The sequence below is a fragment of the Juglans regia genome, chromosome 3 (assembly GCF_001411555.2).
Source record: "Juglans regia cultivar Chandler chromosome 3, Walnut 2.0, whole genome shotgun sequence".
Classification (NCBI taxonomy): Eukaryota; Viridiplantae; Streptophyta; class Magnoliopsida; order Fagales; family Juglandaceae; genus Juglans; species Juglans regia.
In genome coordinates, this window is record NC_049903.1 from 17,350,468 (window position 1) to 17,374,204 (window position 23,737).

At 38.7% G+C, this 23,737-nt stretch overlaps 2 protein-coding genes across 3 annotated transcripts in view; both read left to right on the plus strand.

Annotated features, from left to right (window-relative positions):
• LOC109013811 (probable LRR receptor-like serine/threonine-protein kinase At1g56130) overlaps positions 1 to 23,737 on the plus strand; it is a 55,301-nt gene that overhangs the window by 26,517 nt on the left and 5,047 nt on the right. For both annotated transcript variants that reach the window (XM_018996023.2, XM_035688276.1), the window contains 14 exons: positions 10,257 to 10,328; positions 10,437 to 10,508; positions 10,612 to 10,683; positions 10,801 to 10,872; positions 10,981 to 11,052; positions 11,148 to 11,219; positions 11,335 to 11,406; positions 11,538 to 11,603; positions 21,013 to 21,078; positions 21,463 to 21,507; positions 21,936 to 21,997; positions 22,556 to 22,938; positions 23,076 to 23,271; positions 23,372 to 23,533. In XM_018996023.2, the coding sequence (XP_018851568.1) occupies positions 10,257 to 10,328; positions 10,437 to 10,508; positions 10,612 to 10,683; positions 10,801 to 10,872; positions 10,981 to 11,052; positions 11,148 to 11,219; positions 11,335 to 11,406; positions 11,538 to 11,603; positions 21,013 to 21,078; positions 21,463 to 21,507; positions 21,936 to 21,997; positions 22,556 to 22,938; positions 23,076 to 23,271; positions 23,372 to 23,533 (1,484 nt within the window). The remainder of the gene's footprint in view (positions 1 to 10,256; positions 10,329 to 10,436; positions 10,509 to 10,611; positions 10,684 to 10,800; positions 10,873 to 10,980; positions 11,053 to 11,147; positions 11,220 to 11,334; positions 11,407 to 11,537; positions 11,604 to 21,012; positions 21,079 to 21,462; positions 21,508 to 21,935; positions 21,998 to 22,555; positions 22,939 to 23,075; positions 23,272 to 23,371; positions 23,534 to 23,737) is intronic.
• On the plus strand, positions 3,567 to 4,758 carry LOC109013813. Its single transcript, XM_018996024.2, has 2 exons — positions 3,567 to 4,074; positions 4,395 to 4,758. Exons 1-2 carry the CDS (start codon positions 3,708 to 3,710, stop codon positions 4,427 to 4,429), a joined length of 402 nt encoding a protein of 133 aa, XP_018851569.1. The 5' UTR covers positions 3,567 to 3,707; the 3' UTR covers positions 4,430 to 4,758.

Genomic DNA, 23,737 nt, shown 5'->3' on the forward strand with positions numbered 1-23,737 from the left:
AATGCGTTTCTACATGGGGATTTGAAGAAAGAAATCTATATGTCTCCACCTCTCGGCATGTTTACTACACCTTCCTAGGAGGTTTGTTGGCTACGCCGATCTTTGTATGGACTGAAACAGGCTCCGCGTGCATGGTTTGATAAATTTTGCTCTACTTTACTTGCTTTTCACTTTACTCAGAGTCAGTTTGATTCCTCTCTGTTTTTTCGCAAGACTTCTGCAGGAATTGTACTGCTTCTGGTATATGTTGATTACATTGTGATTACTGGCTCTGATACTGAGTTAATTAAGCAATTACGACAGCATCTCAAGGCCTCTTTTCACATGGAAGATCTTGGTCCCTTACAGTACTTTCTTGGCCTTAAGGTGCAGATTACTCCGACTGGTACATTGTTACACCAGCACAAATACACACAGGAACTGATTTCATTGGCTGGTCTCCAATCGGGTAACTCTATTCTTACTCCCTTGGAGGTAAATCTTAAGCTTCATCAGGAGGAAGGCGAATTTCTCTCAGATCCATCCTTGTATCGACAACTCGTTGGGAGTTTGAACTACTACTTGTCCTGACATTTCTTTTGCTGTGCAGCAAGTTAGTCAATTTATGCAGGCCCCCCGACATCTTTACTTAGCCGTTGTCCGCTGCATTATCCGATATCTGAAGGGCACCTCTACACGCGGGTTATTCTTTTCTAAGGAATCTTCCTTACAGTTGGTGGGGTATAGTGATGCTGATTGGGCCGGATGTGTGGATACTCATCGCTCTGTTACTAGCTGGTGCATTTTTTTAGGCAATGCACTCATTTCTTGGAAGAGTAAGAAACAAGACAGAGTTTCCAAGTCCTCCACTGAGTCTGAGTATCGTGCTATGTCTTCCGCATGCTCTGAGATCACATGGCTTCGTGGGTTATTGGAACTTGGCTTTCCTCAGCTTCAATCCACTCCTCTTCATGCTGATAATACTAGTGCTATCCAGATCGCCGCTAATCCTGTCTTCCATGAGCGTACGAAACATATCGAAGTCGATTGTCATTCCATATGAGAATCCTTTGACAAACATGTGATTACTCTTTCTCACATTTCCACCGAACATCAAACTGCTGACATTTTCACTAAAGCTCTTTCTCGGCACCAGCATCAATTCTTGGTTGACAAATTGATACTTCTTGATCTACCAGCATTAGTTTGAGGTGGGATGTTACGGAGATATGATTTGGGATATGATTTATTGTATTTTTTGTGATAATTTCCTTTCTAGCTAGATTAGATATTGATGTAAATACTTACCTTGTATAGCATCTTAGACGCATAGAATCTGGCAACAATCTTGTATATTCTCTTCTATATAATGAAAGCAAAGTAAAGGGTATTGAAACCAATTTGACAATATTGGCATAATCAGTTTTTTACCAACAGAGAAGGAAATACTACAAAAGGATAATTTTAATCCGAATTCTAAGCTACTGCTTTATACTAGAAAGAGGATTCTTGAAAGAAATAAAGACCTTGCTATCATCCCAGTGCAGAATCAATCAGAATCCCTGAACAATGGCTTTTTGAATATTTCAGGTAACTCTTCCCCTATTCCTGTTTTATCTAATTCTATTCTGCTCCCATTTCGGATTCAGATCCTATAGTATCTCCAAAAAATAAAACGTTAGATCTTGATATTCCAATTGCGATAAGAAAAGGAACCAGAACATGCACTAAATATCCTATTGCCAAATATATCTCCTACCAGAAACTCTCCAATAATCATAGAGCATTTATTTCAAATATTTCTCAACTTGTTGTGCCAAGAAATATCCGGGAAGCACTAGATGATCCGAATTGGAAATTGGCAGTACTTGAGGAGATGAACGCTCTTAGAAAGAATGGCACGTGGGAGATAGTTGACTTGCTGAAAGAAAAGAAGATTATAGGGTGCAAATGGGTTTTTACAATGAAATGTAGGGCTGGTGGCAGTATAGAGAGGTACAAGGCATGGCTTGTTGCAAAAGGTTTTACACAAACCTATGGAATCAACTACCAAGAGACGTTCGCCTCCTAAGCCAAAATAAACTCAATTCGAGTATTATTGTCTCTCGCCGTGAATTCCAATTGGCCTTTACACCAATTGGATGTAAAGAATGCGTTCCTTAATGGAGTCTTAGAAGAGGAAGTTTTTATGAGTCTTCCGAAGAAAGACTTGGTGTAGATAAAATCTGCAGATTAAGAAAGGCGTTATACAGCCTCAAACAGTCCCCGAGGGCTTGGTTTGAACGCTTTGGAAAAGCAATAAGACGTCAGGAATATTGTCAAAGTCAAGCAGATCATACCATGTTTAATAAACACTCAAAAGAAGGTAAAATTGCTATTTTGATTGTTTATGTGGATGATATTATCCTGACAGGAGATGATAGTGCTGAACTGAAAAGACTAAAAGAAAGGCTTGCTGATGAATTCGAGATCAAAGAGTTGGGTGCATTGAAGTATTTCCTCGGAATGGAGTTTGCTAGGTCCAAGGAAGGTATATTTGTCAATCAAAACAAGTATGTACCAGACTTGCTTGGAGAAACAAGTATGCTTGGTTGTAAAACAACTGAAATACCAATGGAACCCAACACAAAATTACAACCTGTTAAGACTGAAAGTGTAGTGAACAAGGAACAATATCAACGACTTGTTGGAAGGTTGATTTATTTGTGTAGAATTATAGAGAGATTTATGTTTAAGGATCTGTTAGCAATATTAGGGGCTAATATCTAGGAGATCTACAGCTAACAGATCAGTTTTTCTTATCCCATGATTTTAGGAGATTTGGTAGTCTGTTACCAAATCTGTAGATATAAGTTTCCTGTTTTATAGCTTTCAGTTTTAGGTAGTTCTGATTAGCTGTAAATATCCCTAAAATAGATGAGCATTATCATCTATATAAAGAGGGGCCTGCAACCTTATTTTTGGAATAATGGAATCTTACTCTTTCCTTCCACAAACAAGATGGTATCAGAGCAATCTCTGAACCCTAATTCCCTCATATGACCAAATACGGGAAACGTGATTCAAGAGCTACCGTTTCCCAAATCACCTCCAATCAGGAAGCCATGGCTTCCAACAATGATAGTAACCTCATGCCCATTACAGGACACAAACTGAATGGGAACAACTATCTCCAATGGTCCCATTCCGTAATGATGTTCATATGCGGAAAGGGCAAAGATGATTATCTCACCGGAGATGCTGCCAAACCAAACAAGACGGATGAAAAGTTCAAAGTCTGGAATGCCGAGAATAATATGGTCATGTCATGGCTCATTAATTCCATGACAAATGACATTGGAGAAAACTTTCTTCTCTATGGAACAACAAAGGAGATTTGGGATGCTGCCAAGGAAATATATTCTAACAATGAGAATACATCGGAATTATTCGAGGTGGAAAGTGTTCTTCATGACTTCCGCCAAGGAGAATTAACAGTGACTCAATACTTCAACACTCTCAATCGGTATTGGCAGCAGCTAGACTTATTCGAAGAGCACAATTGGAGCTGTCCGAATGATGGAATCAGGTATAGACTAATAATTGAACGGAAAAGAATATACAAATTTTTGATTGGATTAAATAAGAACCTTGATGAAGTACGAGGAAGAATTTTAGGATCCAAACCACTACCAAATATCCGAGAAGCTTTTTCAGAAGTTCGGAGAGAGGAAAGTCGAAAGAAGATCATGATGGGATCTCAAGATATTGTGACAAATCCTGAGAGTTCAGCACTTGTGGTGAGAGGGAATCCATCCAACAACAACAGCGATCACAGACCAAAGAAAGGGCGACCATGGTGTGATCATTGTCGACGTCCTGGTCACACCAAGGACAACTGCTGGAAGATTCATGGCAAACCAGCAGATTGGAGGCCTTCCCGGTTTGCCAATGACAAAGAAGGACGAGGCAATCTTGCTTCCATGGATGAACAACCTCCACCCGAACCAACTCCCTTCAGCAAGGAACAGATAGAGATCTTGCAGAAAATGTTCAGCCAATCCTTGCCTGCACCAGCTCCCACTGTAGTTGGTACCGGATCCCTGGCACAAAAAGGTAATTTTTTAAGTGCTCTAAATGCTAACAAGGAGAGGCTCAGTCCATGGATTATAGACTCAGGAGCTTCTGATCATATGACTGGAGATGAGAAGCTGTTTTCAACTTACACCCCATGCTATAAAAATTTAACTGTGCGAATAGCTGATGGTTCACTCTCAAAGGTGGCTGGTACAGGCTCGGTTCAAATTTCAGAGAACATCACTCTTGATTCCGTTCTACTTGTACCAAAATTAAATTGCAATTTACTGTCCATTAGTAAACTCACTCGGGATCTCAACTGTGTTACTAAATTTGGCTCAAATCTGTGTGTATTTCAGGTCTTGGACTCGGGGAAGACGATTGGCAGTGCTAAGATGTGTTCGGAGCTCTATTTTCTAGAGGTTAACGATCCTCCTCAAGGAGCAATTCATCAATCAGATTGTTCAGTGTCCAGTAGTCCTGTTTCTTTGTCTGTGAGTCAGTCTAATAATGATAGTGCAATTATGTTATGGCACTATAGGTTAGGTCATCCAAATTTCTTGTATCTTGAGAAGTTGTTTCCTTCATTATTCCATAGTAAAAATCCAAATGAATTTCAATGTGAGATCTGTCAATTCTCTAAACATATTCGCAATTCTTATCCTAACAGATCCTACAAAGCATCTCAACCTTTTTCCATGATTCATAGTGATATATGGGGCCCTTCTAGGATAAAAAATGTTATTGGTTCTCGCTGGTTCATTTCATTTATTGATGATCACACTAGACTCACATGGGTATTCCTCATGAAAGAAAAATCTGAGGCAAACCAGATCTTCAAAACCTTCAATACCATGATCCAAACACAATTCCAAGCAAAAATTCAAATTCTGAAAACTGACAATGCCAAAGAGTATTTCAATTCCAGCCTTAATGATTATCTCATGAGTCATGGTATTGTTCACCAAAGTTCATGTGTTAACACTCCTCAGCAAAAAGGTATTGCTGAAAGAAAAAACCGGTATCTTCTTGAAGTGGCTCGGTCTCTTATGTTCTCTACCCATGTACCAAAATATTTCTGGGGTGAAGCCATCCTTACTGCTGCATACCTCATAAATAGGATGCCATCTCGGATTCTTAACTTCCAGACTCCCTGTCAAATTCTCCTTCAGTCCTTTCCCACTACTCATCTCATCTCCACCATCCCATTCAAAGTTTTCGGGTGTTCAGCTTTTGTTCATGTCCATCAACAACACCGGGACAAACTTGATCCTAGAGCTCATAAATGTATTTTCCTTGGGTACTCTCCAGCTCAAAAAGGATATAAATGCTACTCACCGGTCACTAAACAATTCTATCACTCCATGGATGTCACCTTCTTTGAGCAACAACCTTATTTCCCCAAATCTGATATTCAGGGGGAGACTAATTTTATCCTAGAATATCAGCTTTGGGATATTGAAGAATCACCTCATGTCTCTCATAATTCTGACCAAACTTGCCCATCACTAAATCATGAATCACTTCCTCCTCAAAATCTCTCCCTTGAGTCTTCTTACTTCCTAGAACCTCCTACTCAAGATCAAGCCAACAATCCACCTCAAAATCTGGACACACCTCAAAATCTGGACACTATTCAATCAACAAAGAGTGATGAATTGATTACCTACTCAAGGAGGAGAAAGAACCAAAAGGAGATTGAACAACAAGCATCTCTTGAGCAAACCCAAGAGTCTGACTCAAGTCCTAGACCAAGTGAAGATCCACCAGGTAACACTAATCCTGTAACTAATGATGACAGTGACCTTCCTATTGCTGTGAGAAAAGGGGTAAGATCATGCACAAAACATCCGATATACACATTTGTGTCATATGAAGGATTGTCACCGAAGTTCAAAGCTTTTGTTGCCAACCTCGACAACATTCAAGTTCCTAATAATATACAAGAAGCTCTCGGCTCACCAGAATGGAAATCAGCAGTGTATGAAGAAATTCATGCACTAGAGAAAAATGGAACTTGGGAAATCTCTGACTTTTCAACTGGGAAACGCCCAGTAGGCTGCAAATGGATCTTCACAGTAAAATATAATGAAGATGGGAGTGTTAATCGGTTCAAGGCACGGCTGGTTGCAAAGGGATTCACCCAATCATATGGAATCGATTATGAGGAGACATTTGCTCCTGTAGCCAAGTTAAACACAATTCGGGTTTTATTATCTTTGGTTGCAAACCTTGACTGGCCTCTCCACCAACTAGATGTCAAGAATGCCTTTCTAAATGGGGACCTAACTGAAGAAGTGTACATGGAAATTCCCCCCGGATTTGAGACACAAACTACATGCAACAAGGTTTGTAAACTTAGGAGATCTCTATATGGGCTCAAGCAATCTCCAAGAGCTTGGTTTGAAAGATTCACAAAGGTAGTGAAGAAGCATGGCTACTCTCAATGTCAGACGGACCATACACTATTTGTTAAACACTCTTCTGCAGGAAAACTTGTTGTCCTCATAGTGTATGTGGATGACATAATCCTAACAGGAGACTATGAAGAGGAAATCTGCACCATCAAAAGTTTACTAGCTGCAGAATTTGAAATCAAGGACCTTGGGAATCTTAAATATTTCCTAGGTATGGAGATTGCAAGGTCAAGAGAAAGGGAATCTCTGTCTCACAGAGAAAATATGTCCTAGATCTCTTAAAAGAGATTGGAATGCTCGGGTGTAAGCCGGTAGATACTCCTATGGATCCAACTATCAAACTAGGAGCTAAGGAAAATTGTGCACCCGTGGACAAAGGAAGATACCAAAGATTAGTAGGTAAACTAATATACCTATCTCACACACGACCAGACATTGGATTTGCTGTTAGCATGGTAAGTCAGTTCATGAACAATCCAAATCAAGAACACATGGAAGCTGTGTATAGAATCCTGAGATACCTGAAACTAACACCAGGTAGAGGATTATTTTTTGAGAAGAACCAAAGAAGAGATATTGAAGTGTTCAGCGATGCAGATTGGGCAGGATCAGTACAAGACCGAAGATCAACTTCAGGATATTGCACTTTTGTGTGGGGAAATTTGATCACTTGGAGAAGTAAGAAGCAGTCAGTGGTGTCAAGAAGTAGTGCAGAAGCTGAATTCCGGGCAATGGCACACGGTATTTGTGAGGGAATTTGGTTAAAAAGGGTGCTAAAGGAATTAAAAATTTCAGATGAAGAACCTATGAAAATGTTCTGTGATAATCAATCAGCAATCAGCATTGCCAAAAATCCAGTTCATCATGATAGAACAAAACATGTGGAAATTGATCGACATTTTATAAAGGAGAAGATAGAGGAAGGAATAATCAAGATGTTGTACGTGCCTACATGTCTTCAGACAGCAGACATTCTTACCAAGGCTCTATCGAGAAAGGTGTTTGATGATCTGAGTTCCAAGCTGGGGTTAATTAATATTTACCGCCCAGCTTGAGGGGGAGTGTAGAATTATAGATAGATTTATGTTTAAGAATCTGTTAGCAATATTAGGGGCTAATATCTAGGAGATCTACAGCTAACAGATCAGTTTTTCTTATCCCATGATTTTAGGAGATTTGGTAGTCTGTTACCAAATCTGTAGATATAAGTTTCCTGTTTTATAGCTTTCAGTTTTAGGTAGTTCTGATTTCCTTTCTAGATTAGCTGTAAATATCCCTAAAATAGATGAGCATTATCATCTATATAAAGAGGGGCCTGTAACCTTATTTTTGGAATAATGGAATCTTACTCTTTCCTTCCACAAACAAGAATTTGTCTCATACACGACCGGATGTAACATTTTCTGTAAGTATGATTAGTCAATTCACGCATTCGCCTGGCCCGGAGCACTTTGAAGCAGTTTACAGAATTTTGAGATATTTGAAGGGCACTCTTGGAAAAGGTATAATTTTTAAAAAACGTGGACATCTACAAATTGAAGCCTACACTGATGCAGACTGGGCTGGGAGTATAACAGATAGGAGATCAACATTCGGATATTGTTCCTTTGTTGGAGGAAATCTTGTTACTTGGCGAAGTAAAAAACAAAATGTGGTTGCTAGAAGCAGTGCAGAGTGAATTTAGAGCAGTGGCTTATGGTATTTGTGAAGTTTTATGGATTAATAGATTGTTAGAAGAGTTGAAGGCTTCAAATTCGCTACCCATGAAGTTATACTGCAATAACAAGGCAGCAATTTCAATCACCTACAATCCAATTCTTTGTGACAGAACAAAGCATGTAGAAGTGGATAAACACTTTATCAAGGAAAAGCTTGACAGTGGGCTGATTTGTATGCCATACATCTCAACTGCCGAACAGATTGCTAATGTATTTACTAAGGGACTGCACAAGAAACAATTTGATGTTTTAATGGGCAAGCTGACTATGGAAGATATCTTCAAGCTAGCTTGAGGGGGAGTGTTGGAAAATCAGAAAGATATAGCAGTAATTACCAAAATTGTATAGTTACCAAGTTTGTATACCTGTAAATTAGGCAGTAATTAGTCAATGGTTATAAATTAGGAATGTATCTTTATTAGGTAAACTAATTAGTTATTCTTTTCCTAGTTTAGATTTCTTGAGGTTCCTATAAGAAGGAAATTCGTGTAAGTCAGAAATAATATAAGGAAATTATTCCCAAAGTACTTACCTTGTATAGCTTTTAGGCGCTGGAATTATGGCAATTAATATGTAAATCTCTTCTATATAATGAAAGCAAATCCTATGGAAAGGGTATTCAGACCAAAGGCAACGAGTAAATACCCAATCCGAATGGAGACCTGCCTAGTTTGGTCCCAAAGGCAACGAGTAAATAGGACTCGGCTCATACCCAGACTCCTCCAGCCCATTCTTAGAATAGACAGCCATCCCACTCCCTCCCAAACTACGTATAAATCTGGGCAGGTAGCTTTCTTGCTGGTTTAGGGTCAACGGTGGTGAGGTACAAGAAGGCCATTTCTGTCCACCACCCTTCTCACGTAGTCCTACATGGATGTTACCGCTCATACAGCTCTCAGCCAGCATACAGTTAGCCTTCCCCTTCAAACAATGGAAGTGTGGATGACTCAATGTCAAATGGGGAATTTTGTTTTTCTTTTCAGCAATAATATAATGAGAGCATCCCTTTCACTAAAACCTACGGATCCTCCACCATATCCTGACACTTCATTGGTTGCTTAAACTCATCGTAGCAGAAGAAGCCGTGTTTATTATTAGGAGTAAACTAGGTTTTCCTTACTCATCTAAAAATAAAAAAATTGAACTAGACTTTCCTTGGTCCTCTAGGTCTTTGTAACTAGTTGCCTGTCTGAAAATGCTTTCAATTTGCCTTTGAGACATCTACTTCTTTTGCTCTTGCCTTGTGTTAGCTCAGGCATGCTTCCTCTTACTTGATGGCATCCCTTGGTGCTTGTTTTCTTTCATTTTCCGTGTGGTCTTTGATGCTCACTGCTTTCTCTAATGCTAGCTGTTGGCAGTAGCATTTATACTGCTAGAATGATGTTTGCTCCTGGGAGATGGGAAAGGGGGTATGGGATAGGGGGATGTTTGCTGGCCAGGTCTTGCTCAAGTGACCAGTTGCTTTATAATAATTGTAAATTAAACTCACTCACCACAAGGGGAGAAAAAAAGAAGTGGAAAGACCTAATACTTGAAAATGTTTCTACCACCCAAAATGTACATAAATTACTTGATGGCCTTTTAAGTCATGTTGCTTTTAGTCGTGAAAGGATGGCTCACTTTTTTTATTCTGTTTGGGGGTAAGTAACTCCGCTTCCCTTTTGACATGCCCACATAGGACGGTGATGGGTTTCAGAAAGGTTCAAGTGATTCAAATCTCGACTCTGGGACATACATGGACAATTAATGAATTGATGCTTTATTTAGACTAAAATGAATTAATGCTGATGCAGATAACTTCCACAGATCTTTGAATGCTAATTACCAGAAAACATTCAACTATAAAATGTTCAATGAAAACAATTATCTTACAAAACAAAGGATTTAATGATTCTACTTGTAGATTTTCAATTTTCCACGATACAATTAAGAAACATCATATGTACGAAAGGATTGCTATAACTTTTCTAATGGCAGGACATTATGCTTTAATAACTTAGAAATGAATTATACTTGAAATAACGATATAAGAAATTTACTTCGTTTCTTATTCATTCCAATAACTCTTTGTATATATGTTATGCAGGTCTATTGCTAATAACAATTTCTCAGGAACTCTCCCTCCAGAACTTGGTAATTTGGTCAAACTGAAGCAAATGTAAGTTCCAACATTTATTCTTTTTAATTTGTTTCTTCAAATAAATGCATGTTTTGCATGTTTCAACATTTCAGATCATGATAGTGTATACATTGTTTGGTATTACAGTTATCTAAACAGTTGTGGGTTGGGTGGTGAATTTCCCTCAACATTTGCTAAGCTTCAAAACATGGAAGTTCTGTAAGCAGGACTGCTACTCTCACTCTATATGTTTTAAGCTGCCCCCCTCCTCCCTAGACCATCTTGTGGTTGCCTTACTGTTAGTGAGCTTTTTGAATTTCAGGACAGCATCTGACACTCCTTTGAGTGGAAAAATACCTGAATTTATTAGTAATTGGACAAGACTTCAGACATTGTAAGCAATAAAAAAGGATCTTTTTATTTCATTTTCTACTTCATATATTATGAAAGCAACCTGTATTTCTGTGATAGATATTGGTCTTGCTGACAAGTCATCCAATTGTTTCTGTAGGAGATTTCGAGGGAACTCCTTTGAAGGTCCAATACCATCTAGTTTTTCTATGTTGATCTCACTGAGCTCTCTGTGAGTAAATATTTTTTGCTGATTCAGGCTTTCTGTCTCTCTCTCACTTCCCACTTTAACAAGGGAAGAAAAGACTAACTTCGGTAATGTTTGGGTATAATTGTCCAGACGGATCAGTGATTTATACAATGTGAGCTCTTCCCTTGATTTCATAACTAGCTTGACGAACTTAACAGATTTGTAAGTGAGCATGCTACTCCGCACACTACAAATATATGCATTTAGTCTTATTGTATTAACCATTATCTACTCCATTTTCTTTTTTGACACCTAAGAGTTCTGAGGAATGCCCTGATCAGTGGAATTATTCCTTCTAATATTGGAGAATACCCAAGTCTACAAATATTGTAAGCTCCTGAGTTTCTCTGATTAAATGCCAGTTTCATTATTGGAGACACTGATTAAAAAAGAAAAAATTATTGGAGTTAGCTTTCATTATTTTTTTGGCTCTTTAAAATGCAGGGATTTGAGTTTCAACAACTTAACAGGCCGAATACCCAGTGCTTTGTTCAATATGAGTTCTCTTACATACTTGTAAAAACCATACGAGCTCTTTCTTCCCTTGCTTTAAGATATTTACTCATACAGCTATAATTGATTTTTTTGGTATGACCCTTTTCTCACTTGATTTTTTGCCTTTTCTTCCACCATATTGCAATGGCCAGGTTTCTTGGAAACAATAGTCTTTCTGGAACGCTTCCTAGCCAAAAAAGTGAAAAGCTTCAGAATATGTGAGTCTTAATGTCGTAGAAGTGGTTACTGCTGTCAGGCACAAAACCCCAATGGGCATGGTGCATGCTAAAACCTTGCTTGTTAGAAATCTATCTGAAATATATTTCACATAACTTTATTTCATTAACATAATGTAGTATTTATCCGGTTGTTCTATTTTAAAATATTAGTTATAGCTCTATATAAATTTTCAAGAACATCAGGCTATCAAAATAATTTATCCCCAAAGAAAGCACTAGAAAAGTCAAGTGTAATTTACTCCAACCACTAAAATGCTCTCCAAGATTTGTTACTTAATAGAAAATTTGGATTCTAATGCCCCTAGATTTTATAACTCAAAAACACTACCAACAAAAATAAGCAAGTGCATAAAAAATTTCTCCTGCCCGATAAACCTCAAAATACAATAGAAATGTAAGTCACCAAAAGACAGATAACTAACATACAAGTAGTATCTCTCAAATTAGTTATTTATTCATCATCCACAATTAGACAACTGCCAAGTATAAGCTTCAATTGCAAGTAACATTAATCATAGAATTAGTGGCAACGCAAGACTCATGATAGGAACTATTTAGAAAACATGAAATAATATGTGAATTATCAAAAGAAAAATTGTAAATTTCTTTTGCAAGGTGAGAACCCAATTTGAGTTGTTGCAACAATGTAGAGTTAACCTTCTTAAAGTAAGATTGATTTCATGAATTGCTTAATACATTATGCACTAAAACAAAAAGAACTTAGTTTCTATTGAGATTTCAAAAATTAACCAAAGGCAGAGATGCCTTCCATGTCACAAATATCTACATTTGTTAAATCCATTCGCTAGCTACTTACATAATTAGCAACTTGCAAAAGGGTCCAAGATTTTCTTCAGTGTCTTAAATACGCAAACGGGACTTACAAAGAATGGATAGACCTATCAAGACTGACACAATAATTAAAGGGTCATGCTACTCAGCCCCCAATTGACATCTTGCACACTCAATTGCACAAGGCGAAAACCAGTGATATCAATTACAGCTTACACTTAAACCTTAGTTATAATAATATAAATCTCAGATCGAACATATCTGTGATATGAATTTGAAGATACAAAAACTGGCCCTATTTTGTAATCGCTACATTATTTTTTTGTATCGGTAAACTAATTTTTATTGATCAAAATAGTAGGTAAGAGCCCAAGTATACGGGACATATACAAGAGCAACGCCTAAGCGTGCTAGTTTAGTGATACAAGGCATTCATGAAAGGTCATGCCATGAAAATCAATTACACTAGACCAATGAAGTAAAATATTGAAAAATAAGTTTCTAAGCTCATCCATTGACCACTATTGATCTTCAAAACATCATTCAGTCCTCCTCCTCCAAATGCACCATCATAGGCATATTGGGACCATATTCCATATTGATGCAATTGGAGAGTTGCCCCCAAATGCCTCTCCAAGAAGCTAGGAGGTCGCTTACCCTTATTGGAATCATGCAAGCTAGTCCCCACCGAGCAAGGACTTCGTTCTACAAAGTCATGGCAATCTCACAATGTCGGACTTAACAATAAGTCTCACATTGCTTTAGTATGACTATTGTATTACCTTGACCTCCTATATAATGGTTGGCCTAGGAGGCCAAGGTAATCCATTAACTTAAATTCAACTTCAAGTTTTTAACATATTATATATATCTATATACAATATATTTATATAAATATTAAAAATTATAATTTTTTATATTAAATAGGGGAGGGGTGCGGAGCGGGGCAGGGCAGGGCCCCGCTGGGGTTAGCCCACCCCCCGCCCTTGCTAGGGGTGTTCCATGCTGGGCGAGGGCCCCCCTCCCTCTCATGGGTCGTGCGGGGTAGCCTCCTGCCCATGCGGGGGCGAGGTAGCGGGGGGCGGGCCCCTGCTGCCCACCCCTATGTGAAGTAAGAATCTTCAGTTGACATGATCATAGGCGTTTTCCATATCCAACTTGCACAAAAGCCCCAGCTCTCCTAACTTGAGTCTACTATCCAAACATTCGTTGGCAATAAGCGCCTAGTCAAGGATATACCTACCTTTGACAAAGGCATTTTGAGGCTCCGATATTAACTTCTCCAACACCTTACTCAACCTATTCGCCAATATTTTGGAGAGAATTTTGTACAACCCGCTCACCAAGCTATTGGGACGATAATCTTTTACCTCTACAATGCAGACTCTTTTGGTATGAGCACTATGAAAGTTGCATCTAGGCTTTTTCCAAACTTCCATTTTCATGAAACTCATGGAAGACTCCCATGATGTCTTCTTTAAGCACTTCCCAGCATGTTTGAAAAAAAAAAGCCATAAAGAAGTCATCCAGATCTGGAGCTTTGTCACCCGCCATGTGTTTTAATACTTGCCTAACCTCTAACTTTTCAAATAGCCTTTCGAGTTGTTCCATTTCCTGTGAATCAAGGATGTCAAAAGCAAGCCCATCTAATCTCGGTTTCCAAGAAAATTGTACTGAGAGCACATTCTCATAGTAATTTACAATGTAATCTATGATCTCATAAATGCTACATTATGTGCAAGCCGAAAACTTAATTCTCTACTATTCTCAATCCAATCACAACCAAATTTAATTGAGAATTCAAGCTTATATTTTTAGATGTTTTCTTGTAGTTGCACAATTAATTTGCAGAAAACATGATTGGACCAATAAGTGTTACGGAGATATGATTTATTGTATTTTTGGTGATAGTTTCCTTTATCGCTAGATTAGATATTGATGTAAATACTTACATTGTATAGCATATTAGACGCATAGAATCTGGCAACAATCTTGTATATTCTCTTCTATATAATGAAAGCAAACCCTCGGTAAAGGGCATTCAAACCAAGTTGACATGGTACCAGAGCCCCTACTCTACTATTCATCTCTGTGGTTTTAATCACTCGTGTGTGACAGGAAGAAATTTTTTTTCTTCTTGCTATTGGTGTGTCGGCACTTTCTGTGGTCACCGACTTCGTGGGTTTCTTGTTTTGTGGTTGTCAATGTACTGTTCTGGGTGCAGCGTACGCCTCTGAGTTGCGCATCCGGTGTTTTTCTCGTCGTGGCTGGGTAGCAAGGTGTCCATCGGCTTCCTCTGTGGCAGTCGACCTTCTCTGTGGAGGCGTTCGGCATTTTCTGTGGTGGTTGACCATCTCTGTGGTGGCCGTTGCTCTGTTTCTAGCCGTTATTCTCTCTTTCGGTGCTTTCTTTGTGGTGGTTGGGTTGTCGTGGGCACGTCAGCTCTCTCTGTGGTAGACGGGAGGTTCTATGGTGGTTGCGAAGTGGTCAACCAGTTCTATTGATGTCGGTGCTTGGTGCACATTCCTCTCCGTGTGAACTCAGCATTTTCGTTTGCCGATTATTTTGAGCTGGGCAAGTATCATTTTTGGGCCGTTACTTGGGCCTCATCCGTTTGTCCGTGATCTTCTATTTTGCATCACGTGTTTGGGCCTCTTTTTCACTTGGGCTGGAACTGATTTACTTTGGGCTTGCTGTTATTTTTTGACTGCTTGGGCTGATTTTGTTTTTCGTAACTTTCATCATGTCTATTGAGAATACTATTGTTCGTTTCACTGGCAAGAATTTTCCTACGTGGGAATTTCAATTTAAAATATTTTTGAAAGGGAAAGAATTGTCAAATCATATTGATAGTTCTACTCGAGTTCCCACTGATGAAAAGGAATTTGCTCAATGGGAGGTCAAGGATGCTAAGGTAATGTCTTGGCTGTTGGGGATGATGGAGTCTCATCTTGTGACAAATCTTCGATGTTTTACTACGGCTCAGGCTATGTGGACCTATCTCCATCGTATTTATCACCAAGATCACAGCGCTTGGAAATTCCAATTGGAATTTGAAATTAGCAATTACACTCAAGGTAATTTGACCATTGAGCAATTTTATTCTGCTTTTATTAATATTTGGAGCGAGTATTCTGCTATTGTTCATGCTAGAGTTCCCACTACGGCCCTCGCGGCTCTTCAAGCGGTTCATGCTGAGAGTCAACGTGATCAATTTTTGATGAAGCTTCTACTTGAATTTGAGCCTGTTCGAGCCGGTTTATTGAATCGTAATCCAATTCCTTCCTTGGATATTTGCGTGAGAATTATTGCGTGAGGAACAACGATTATCCACTCAAATGGGTATGACTTCTAAGAAGGTCTTTTCTGAGGCTGTGAATGTCGCCTATGCAGCACAAGGGATAGGGAAGAACAAGTTGCAGTGTTTCAGTTGCAAGGAGTTCGGTCACATTGCTCGCAACTGTCCAAAGAAAGTTTGTAACTACTGCAAGAAAGAGGGACATCTCATCAAAAACTGTCTTGTGCGGCCTCAGAATCGCCAATCCCAATCCTTTCAAGCTGCTATTCAATCCTTGTCTTCTTCTGCGCCCCCCACTGTAAGCTCTGATTCATCTGTTCTCACACCTGCCATGGTTCAACAGATGATTGTGTCTGCTTTTATGGCTTTGGGCTTACAAGGTACAGCTCCTACCTCCACTTCTTCTTGGATTGTTGATTCGGGTGTCTCTAATCATATGACTGGTAGTACGACGGGTCTCCATGGTGTTCGTAAGTATGGAGGCACGCAAACTATTCAAATTGCTGATGGCAATACACTTCTCATTGCTGCCATTGGTACTTTGGGTTCTTCATTTCGAGATGTTTTTATCTCTCCTGGTTTATCTATCAATTTGATTTCTGTTGGACAATTAGTGGATAATAATTGTGATGTTCATTTCTCTCGTAGTGGTTGTCTTGTGCAGGATCAGGTATCGGGAACGGTGATCGTGAAGAGGCCTAAAGTGGGACGTCTATTTCCTTTACAGTTTTCTACTCCTAATGTTGTTTATTTTGTTTGTACTGCTACTGCCAATAATAATGAAGTCTGGCATAAGAAATTGGGTCATCTTAATTCTGTTGTCTTGACTCATCTTTTGAAACATAGTTTTTTGGGCAATAAAGATTCTTATTCTTCGTCTCCTGTATCTTTTGATTATGCTACTTGTCGTCTTGGTAAAAGTAAAATATTACCTTTTCTTGCGCATGGTAGTCGTGCTTCTACTTGCTTTGAGATTGTGCATACTGATCTTTGGGGTATCAGTCATATTATTTCTCATGATCAGTATCGTTATTTTGTGACGTTTATCGATGATTATAGTCGATTTACTTGGATCTATTTTCTTCGTTCTAAAGCTGACGTGTTCTCTGTTTTTTAAAAATTTGTTGTACTTGTCGAGACACAGTTCAGTACTTGTATCAAAATCTTATGCTCCGACTCAAGGGGGGAATACATGTCTCATTCCTTTCAGACTTATCTTCAACAAAAAAGGATCATTTCTCAACGTTCTTGTCCTTATACCCCTTAACAAAATGGAGTCGCTGAGCTTAAAAATCGTCATCTCTTAGGTGTTGTCCGGACTTTGCTGATTGATTCATCTCTTCCTTCTAAGTTCTGGGTAGAAGTTTTATCCACTGCTGTTTATCTGATCAATCGTTTGCCTACTGTCACCCTAAATTATGATTCTCTCTATTTTCGATTATTTGACATATCTCCTGAGTATCAATCCTTTCATACTTTTGGGTGTGTTTGTTTTCTTCATCTGCCACATGTTGATCGTCACAAGCTTGCTGCCCAGTCTGTCACTTGTGCTTTTATGGGATATAGCCCTACTCAGAAAGGATTTGTTTGTTATGATGCTCATGCGAACAAATTCCAGATATCACGAAATGTGATTTTCTTTGAAAATCAATATTTTTTTCAATCTCAGGTTATTTCTGATCCTTCTATTACTCTTCTACCCGCTTTTCATGATGTGTCTTCTTCTTCTATTTAGCGATTTAAACCAGGTGTGGTGTATCATAGACGTCCTCCTTCAACGCCTCTTCAAGACACTGATCTGCCATCTGATTCTACGATTCCTATACCTCGACGCTCCACCAGGGTTACACATCCTCCAGATAGGTATGGTTTGGTTTTTCTCATACCTCGCATACTGCCACTCTCGACACTATTCCTGTTCCTCGCTCTTATACTCAGGCAGCCACCCAAGTATGTTGGCAGCAGGCCATGCAAGAAGAAATCCAAACTCTTCAAGACAATCACACTTGGGATCTTGTGACTTGTCCCTCTGGTGTCAAACCTATTGGCTGTAAATGGGTGTACTCAGTCAAGTTTCGGTCTGATGGCTCACTTGACCGATATAAGGCTCGTCTTGTAGCCCTTGGGAACCGGCAGGAGTATGGTATTAATTATAAAGAGACATTTGCACCTGTTGCCAAAATGACTACTGTACAGACTATCTTGGCACTTGCTGCGTTGCAAGGATGGTCTCTCCGGCAGATGGATGTGAAGGATGCATTTCTACATGGGGACTTAAAGGAATAAATCTATATGTCTCCACCTCCCGGCATGTTTACTACACCTTCCTCAGAGGTTTGTCGGCTACGCCGATCTTTGTATGGATTGAAACAGGCTCCACGTGTATGGTTTGATAAATTTCACTCTACTTTACTTGCTTTTCACTTTACTCAGAGTCAGTTTGATTCCTCTCTGTTTCTTCGCAAGACTTCTGCAGGAATTGTACTGCTTCTGGTATATGTTGATGACATTGTGATTACTGGCTCTGATACTGAGTTAATTAAGCAATTACAACAACATCTCAAGGCCTTTTTTCACATGAAAGATCTTGGTCCCTTGCAATACTTTCTTGGCCTTGAGGTGCAAATTACTCTGACTGGTACATTGTTACACCAGCATAAATACACACAAGAATTGATTTCATTGGCTGGTCTCCAATCGGGTAACTCTGTTCTTACTCCCTTGGAAGTAAATCTTAAGCTTCATCAGGAGGAAGGCGAACTTCTCTCAGATCCATCCTTGTATCGACAGCTCATTGGGAGTTTGAACTACTTGATGATTACTCGTCTTGACATCTCTTTTGTTGTGCAACAAGTCAGTCAATTTATGCACGCCCCCCGACATCTTCACTTAGCCGCTGTCTGCCGCATTATCCGATATCTGAAGGGCACCTCTACACGTGAGTTATTCTTTTCTAAGGAATCTTCCTTACAGTTGGTGGGGTATAGTGATGCTGATTGGGCTGGATGTGTGGATACTCGTCGCTCTGTTACTGGCTGGTGCATGTTTTTAGGCAATGCACTCATTTCTTGGAAGAGTAAGAAGCAAGACAGAGTTTCCAAGTCCTCCACTGAGTCTGAGTATCGTGCTATGTCTTCCGCACGCTCTGAGATCACATGGCTTCGTGGGTTATTGGGTGAACTTGGTTTTCCTCAGCTTCAGTCCACTCCTCTTCATGCTGATAATACCAGTGCTATTCAGATCGTCGCTAATCCTGTCTTCCATGAGCGTATGAAACATATCGAAGTCAATTGTCATTTCATACGAGAATCCTTTGACAAACATGTGATTACTCTTCCTCACATTTCCACCGAACATCAAACTGCCGACATTTTTACTAAAGCTCTTTCTCGGCACCGGCATCAGTTCTTAGTTGACAAATTGATGCTTCTTGATCTACCAGAATCAATTTGAGGGGGGATGTTACGGAGATATGATTTGGGATATGATTTATTGTATTTTTGGTGATAGTTTCCTTTCTTGCTAGATTAGATATTGATGTAAATACTTACCTTGTATAGCATATTAGACGTATAGAATCTGGCAACAATCTTGTATATTCTCTTCTATATAATGAAAGCAAACCCTCGGTAAAGGGTATTCAAACCAAGTTGACAATAAGTTCCCAGAATTATGCATAATTGAAACTTTTTAACTTTAATATTCCTTCTATACACCTCAATATAACTACTAAAATGAAGTTAAAATTAGCTCAATTAGGGGATGTTTGGAGAATGAGATGAGACAAGAATTTTGTGAATGGTAGTAAGATGATTTGTGAATAGTAGTGAGATAGTTTGAGTTACGGATTTTGGGAAAGGAGAGAGAAAAAGTTGAATAAAAAATATTATAAAGTTAAAATATTGTTAGAATGTAGTTTTTTAATATTATTTTTATTTTGGGATTTGAAAAAGTTGAATTGTTTTTTGTTTTCTGTTTGGAAATTTGGAAAAGTTGTAATGATTAGTTGGAAAGTATTTGTGTTTGAGTGATGTTTGAGAAGAAAATAAGATGGGATGAGATGAGATGAAATGAGATGGGATTGGATGAGAATAATTACCAAACATCCCCTTAGTCTGAAAACTTTGGCCTTTGTACCTGATATGGTTCAATTCATTGAGAAACGCCGAGATCAAAGTTAGTCTGGTTTAGATCATATCGGTGGTTTATACGAGACTCCTGACCAACTCATCTGCGGGTTGATCTATAGATGATCCAAATTGCATTTTGGGGTCTAGGTGGTGCTGCTGAGCAACCTGGAGAAAGGAGTGGGACATTGTTTGCAGTTCTGTTGGAGGTTTTCCCAAAACTGTTAGTTCTGCATCTTCTGATGACAGCTGGGTATGAGGCAGCTGGTACTTGTGTGGGTTGCCATTTGGCACACGGGAAAGTGGTGTATGACTGTGTTTAAGTGAAGGATGGAGAGTCATATATATAGAAGGGAGAGAAATGTGTGTTTGTGTGTGTGAGAGAAAGAGAGAGGGGGAGAGAGTGAGACTGCTGGGAGAAAGAGACTTGTCAGGCATGGGGTCAGTTACCTAGAGCATGGGGCATTGGTCTAAGTCATAACTGGTGTATTAGAGCTGAAGAGAAGGGGGGGAAGGAAGAGAGAGAGAGAGAGAGAGAGAGAGAGAGGCAGTCAGGCTCAGTGACTCAATTGCTTATGATACAATAAAAAGCAAGAAATAAAAGAAAAAAACTGTGGCATTGATTTCTATTCGATTATCAAGGATTACTATAAAAATGCTGGAGATTCCATTGCTACATTTCTGATTGGTTTCATGTCTACATAGGTCCTGAGAGATCATTATTGGGGAATTTCATTGGCAATCAATGTGTTTCCATCTCATCTTTAATTTAAATATCCTTGTAATATGATGAGTGTCCTAGGCATGCTTTTCTTTATCCAATATTGCAGTATGAACCATGACGATGTGGCTGTTTTAAAAATATATTTCACAGGAAGGAAAATCTGTTAAAAAACTATGGAGAATCTTGTAGTTTGCTGCGACCGGACACTCATAAGCATTCTCATGCTAAGTTTGGATAAATCCATCCCTTTGTTTATTTGGATATGTAGATCCATCTCATTCTAAGTTTCCCATATGACCTATTGAATATCTCCTTAATAAATGCGTGGAAGGAGGACATCTTCCATGTGATAGCATGAAATCAATCTAATTGCTTTTCTAATTTCTTTGCAAGTGTGAATTTTTGTGCATTACTTATTCATTCCTGTTAATATTATTTTGGATGCAGAGATTTATCTTACAATGATATATCAGGAAGCTTTCCGAGTTGGGTAACTACCTCTGGTTTACAACTGTATGTCTCTTATATTCTTATACATCTTTTCTCACTCAAATTTTGCTGGCTCTAACATTTTGCTTTGAAACATTAGACATTCTGGTGCTCATATAGAGCTTCTTTTCTATCTTTTCTCAAACATGACTTGCATAATCTCTCTTGAAAAAATGTAAAGAATCAACTGCATATTTTAATTAACCAATTATACAAATATTAAAGAATCTCTTGCTTGTCTGCCTATCATTGGGTTTCCAGATAGTTTTTTTAAACATTCCGCTTGTTTTGAATGCTTGAATCCCTGCGGTGATTCTGTGTGTGTGTGTGCACGCGCACACGCGCGTTGGGTTTGGGTGGTACATGAAGAGAAAAACATAATAAGGTTCTTTTCATGGAATTATACAGGAACTTGGTGGCCAACAATTTCACGTTTGGTAGCTCAAACGTAAGGTGAGTAATTGAATTATGGTATCTCTTATTCATTCATTATGAACCCATTATTGAATATAGGAATAGAAAAAAAAAAAAAAGAAACAATCGGAGCAAGCCTTTCTTCTGTGTGTTCAGAAAACAAGAAGAAAGTTTAGAAGGCCTGGGTTTATAATACACCTCATGTATGGTAACACACATTTCCACACTGATTCAGAAACACGTCATACTTATTCCAGTAATCCTAATTCCAAAACAAGAAAAGAATATAGAACACATTGCATCGAGAATAGGCTGTCTTCAACATCTGAAAATAGTTTTAAAGGCATGTACAAAAACTGCTTTTAAGAAAAAGAACCCTACCAGCCCAAATTAGCTGCAATTTTTTACTTCTGCAGATGATAAAATTTCTGTCTAGATTGAGCATCTATCATTTTCTGTGCTTGCAGTACTTTGCCAGGGTTGGATTGTCTTCAGAAGAACTTTCCATGCTATAGGAATTATCCACGTTGTAAGTTTTTTGGTTCTCTGATTTCTTGTTTTGTTTGGTAATTTCACCAACTCATGGAAAAAGTAAAAGAATTTATATTGTACTTTTTTTTTCTCTTCTAGTTGTACCATATATATCATGTATATAACCAAATTGGGCTTGGATGAAAAAATGCAAAAGAGGTATGAAGGAACTTCAGAAGAACATGGGAAGGATTCAAATTACACATTTATTCACATACTCATTGCTGCCTGAAGATGTACAATGAAGTGAGGAGCACGTTGTTGAGAGAGTAGTTTTAAGTGTTTTGCCCATATGTTATAGCTTTCCTTCAACTTCCAACTTGAGTCCAATAAATTTAGTTCCTTCTCTAGAGACAAACTTACTGGAACCACTTTGAATTATTTTCAATCATCTCGGCTCCACCGTGAACATGAGGTTTTTTATTATTTATTTTAATCTTAAAAAAGTATTCCAGTCAATGAAATGATTTCTTTTATCCGGTTCTTAGAGGGTCAACCCCCCCTTGGTTTACCTTTGCATACTTCTAAACAAATGCTTTCATTTTGAATCTTACAGATGCAAACTTCTCAATCAAATGCGGTGGCATAACAATGAGAACTGCTGATGGTACAGTGTATGAGGCTGAAAATGCATCTCTTGGTGCAGCTTCGTTCTATGTAACCAGTTTTGACAAATGGGCAGTGAGCAATGTGGGGTTGTTCTCTGACCGCAGTGAACCATCTTATGTACAAACTACCTTGGCACAAGTAACTAGGACGAATACGCCAGAGCTTTTCCAGAGATCAAGAATATCCCCTGGATCACTTAGGTACTATGGCCTGGGTCTTGAGAATGGACGTTATAATGTAAGCATGCTATTTGCAGAAACAGCTTTTACAGATCGAAGCTCACAAACTTGGAAGAGTCTAGGGAGGAGAGTATTTGATATCTATATTCAGGTAAGAACTGTATAAAGCATAACTCTAAAATATCCCTCATTGAAGTAGAACCACTAAAATGTTTCTATATGCTAAACCTTCAATGCATAATTTTTCAGATAGAATATATCACCATGCCCTCTCTGTTGCTTTTTTAGGGGAGTCTCCGACAGAAAGACTTTGACATATCAAAGGAGGCAGGTGGTGTTGAAAGAGCACTTGAAAAGGTTTTCAATGCTACTGTTTCGGAGAACTACCTTGAAGTTCATTTGTTTTGGGCTGGTAAAGGGACCTGCTGTGTACCAGTGCAAGGTTACTATGGCCCAATGATTTCAGCTCTCCGCGCTGTTTCAGGTACCATTTGTAATAATCTACAGGTCTCTATTCAATTTCAAATGGCATAATGTTCTTCTCTACCTTTGACTGCTACTAATCATTGGCTTCTATTGCTCAGATTTCCAGCCTAGTGTAAGTGGGATTCCACCAAGTACTTCGGAAGGGAAGAACAGGACAGGGTTGGTTGTTGGTATTTCAGTCTCAGTAGGAGTTCTTAGCTCAATACTGATAGTTGCAGTTTGTTTTATGAAAAGAAAATCAGACCGCAATGACGAGGAAGGTAAGCGCATGGTAGTTCTTTCAACAAAGCTTGTCCCATGTACTTGGGCTGGGCCTGTTATTTCTCATTAATAAAATTCTTATTTACCTATCAAAAACAGTTATTTCAACAAAACCTTTATTGTTTTGGTAAGTATGAAATTATTATTTCAACAAAACCTCATAATGGCATTGGCACCGATATCTCCTAAAAGTACCAGTCAAT

Coding starts and splice junctions, on each gene's coding strand:
- LOC109013813 (XM_018996024.2), top strand. CDS start 3,708: ATGATGGGATCTCAAGATATTGTGACAAATCCTGAGAGTTCAGCACTT. Junction 4,075..4,394: donor CGGATCCCTGGCACAAAAAG/GTAATTTTTTAA, acceptor TGTGTATTTCAG/GTCTTGGACTCGGGGAAGAC.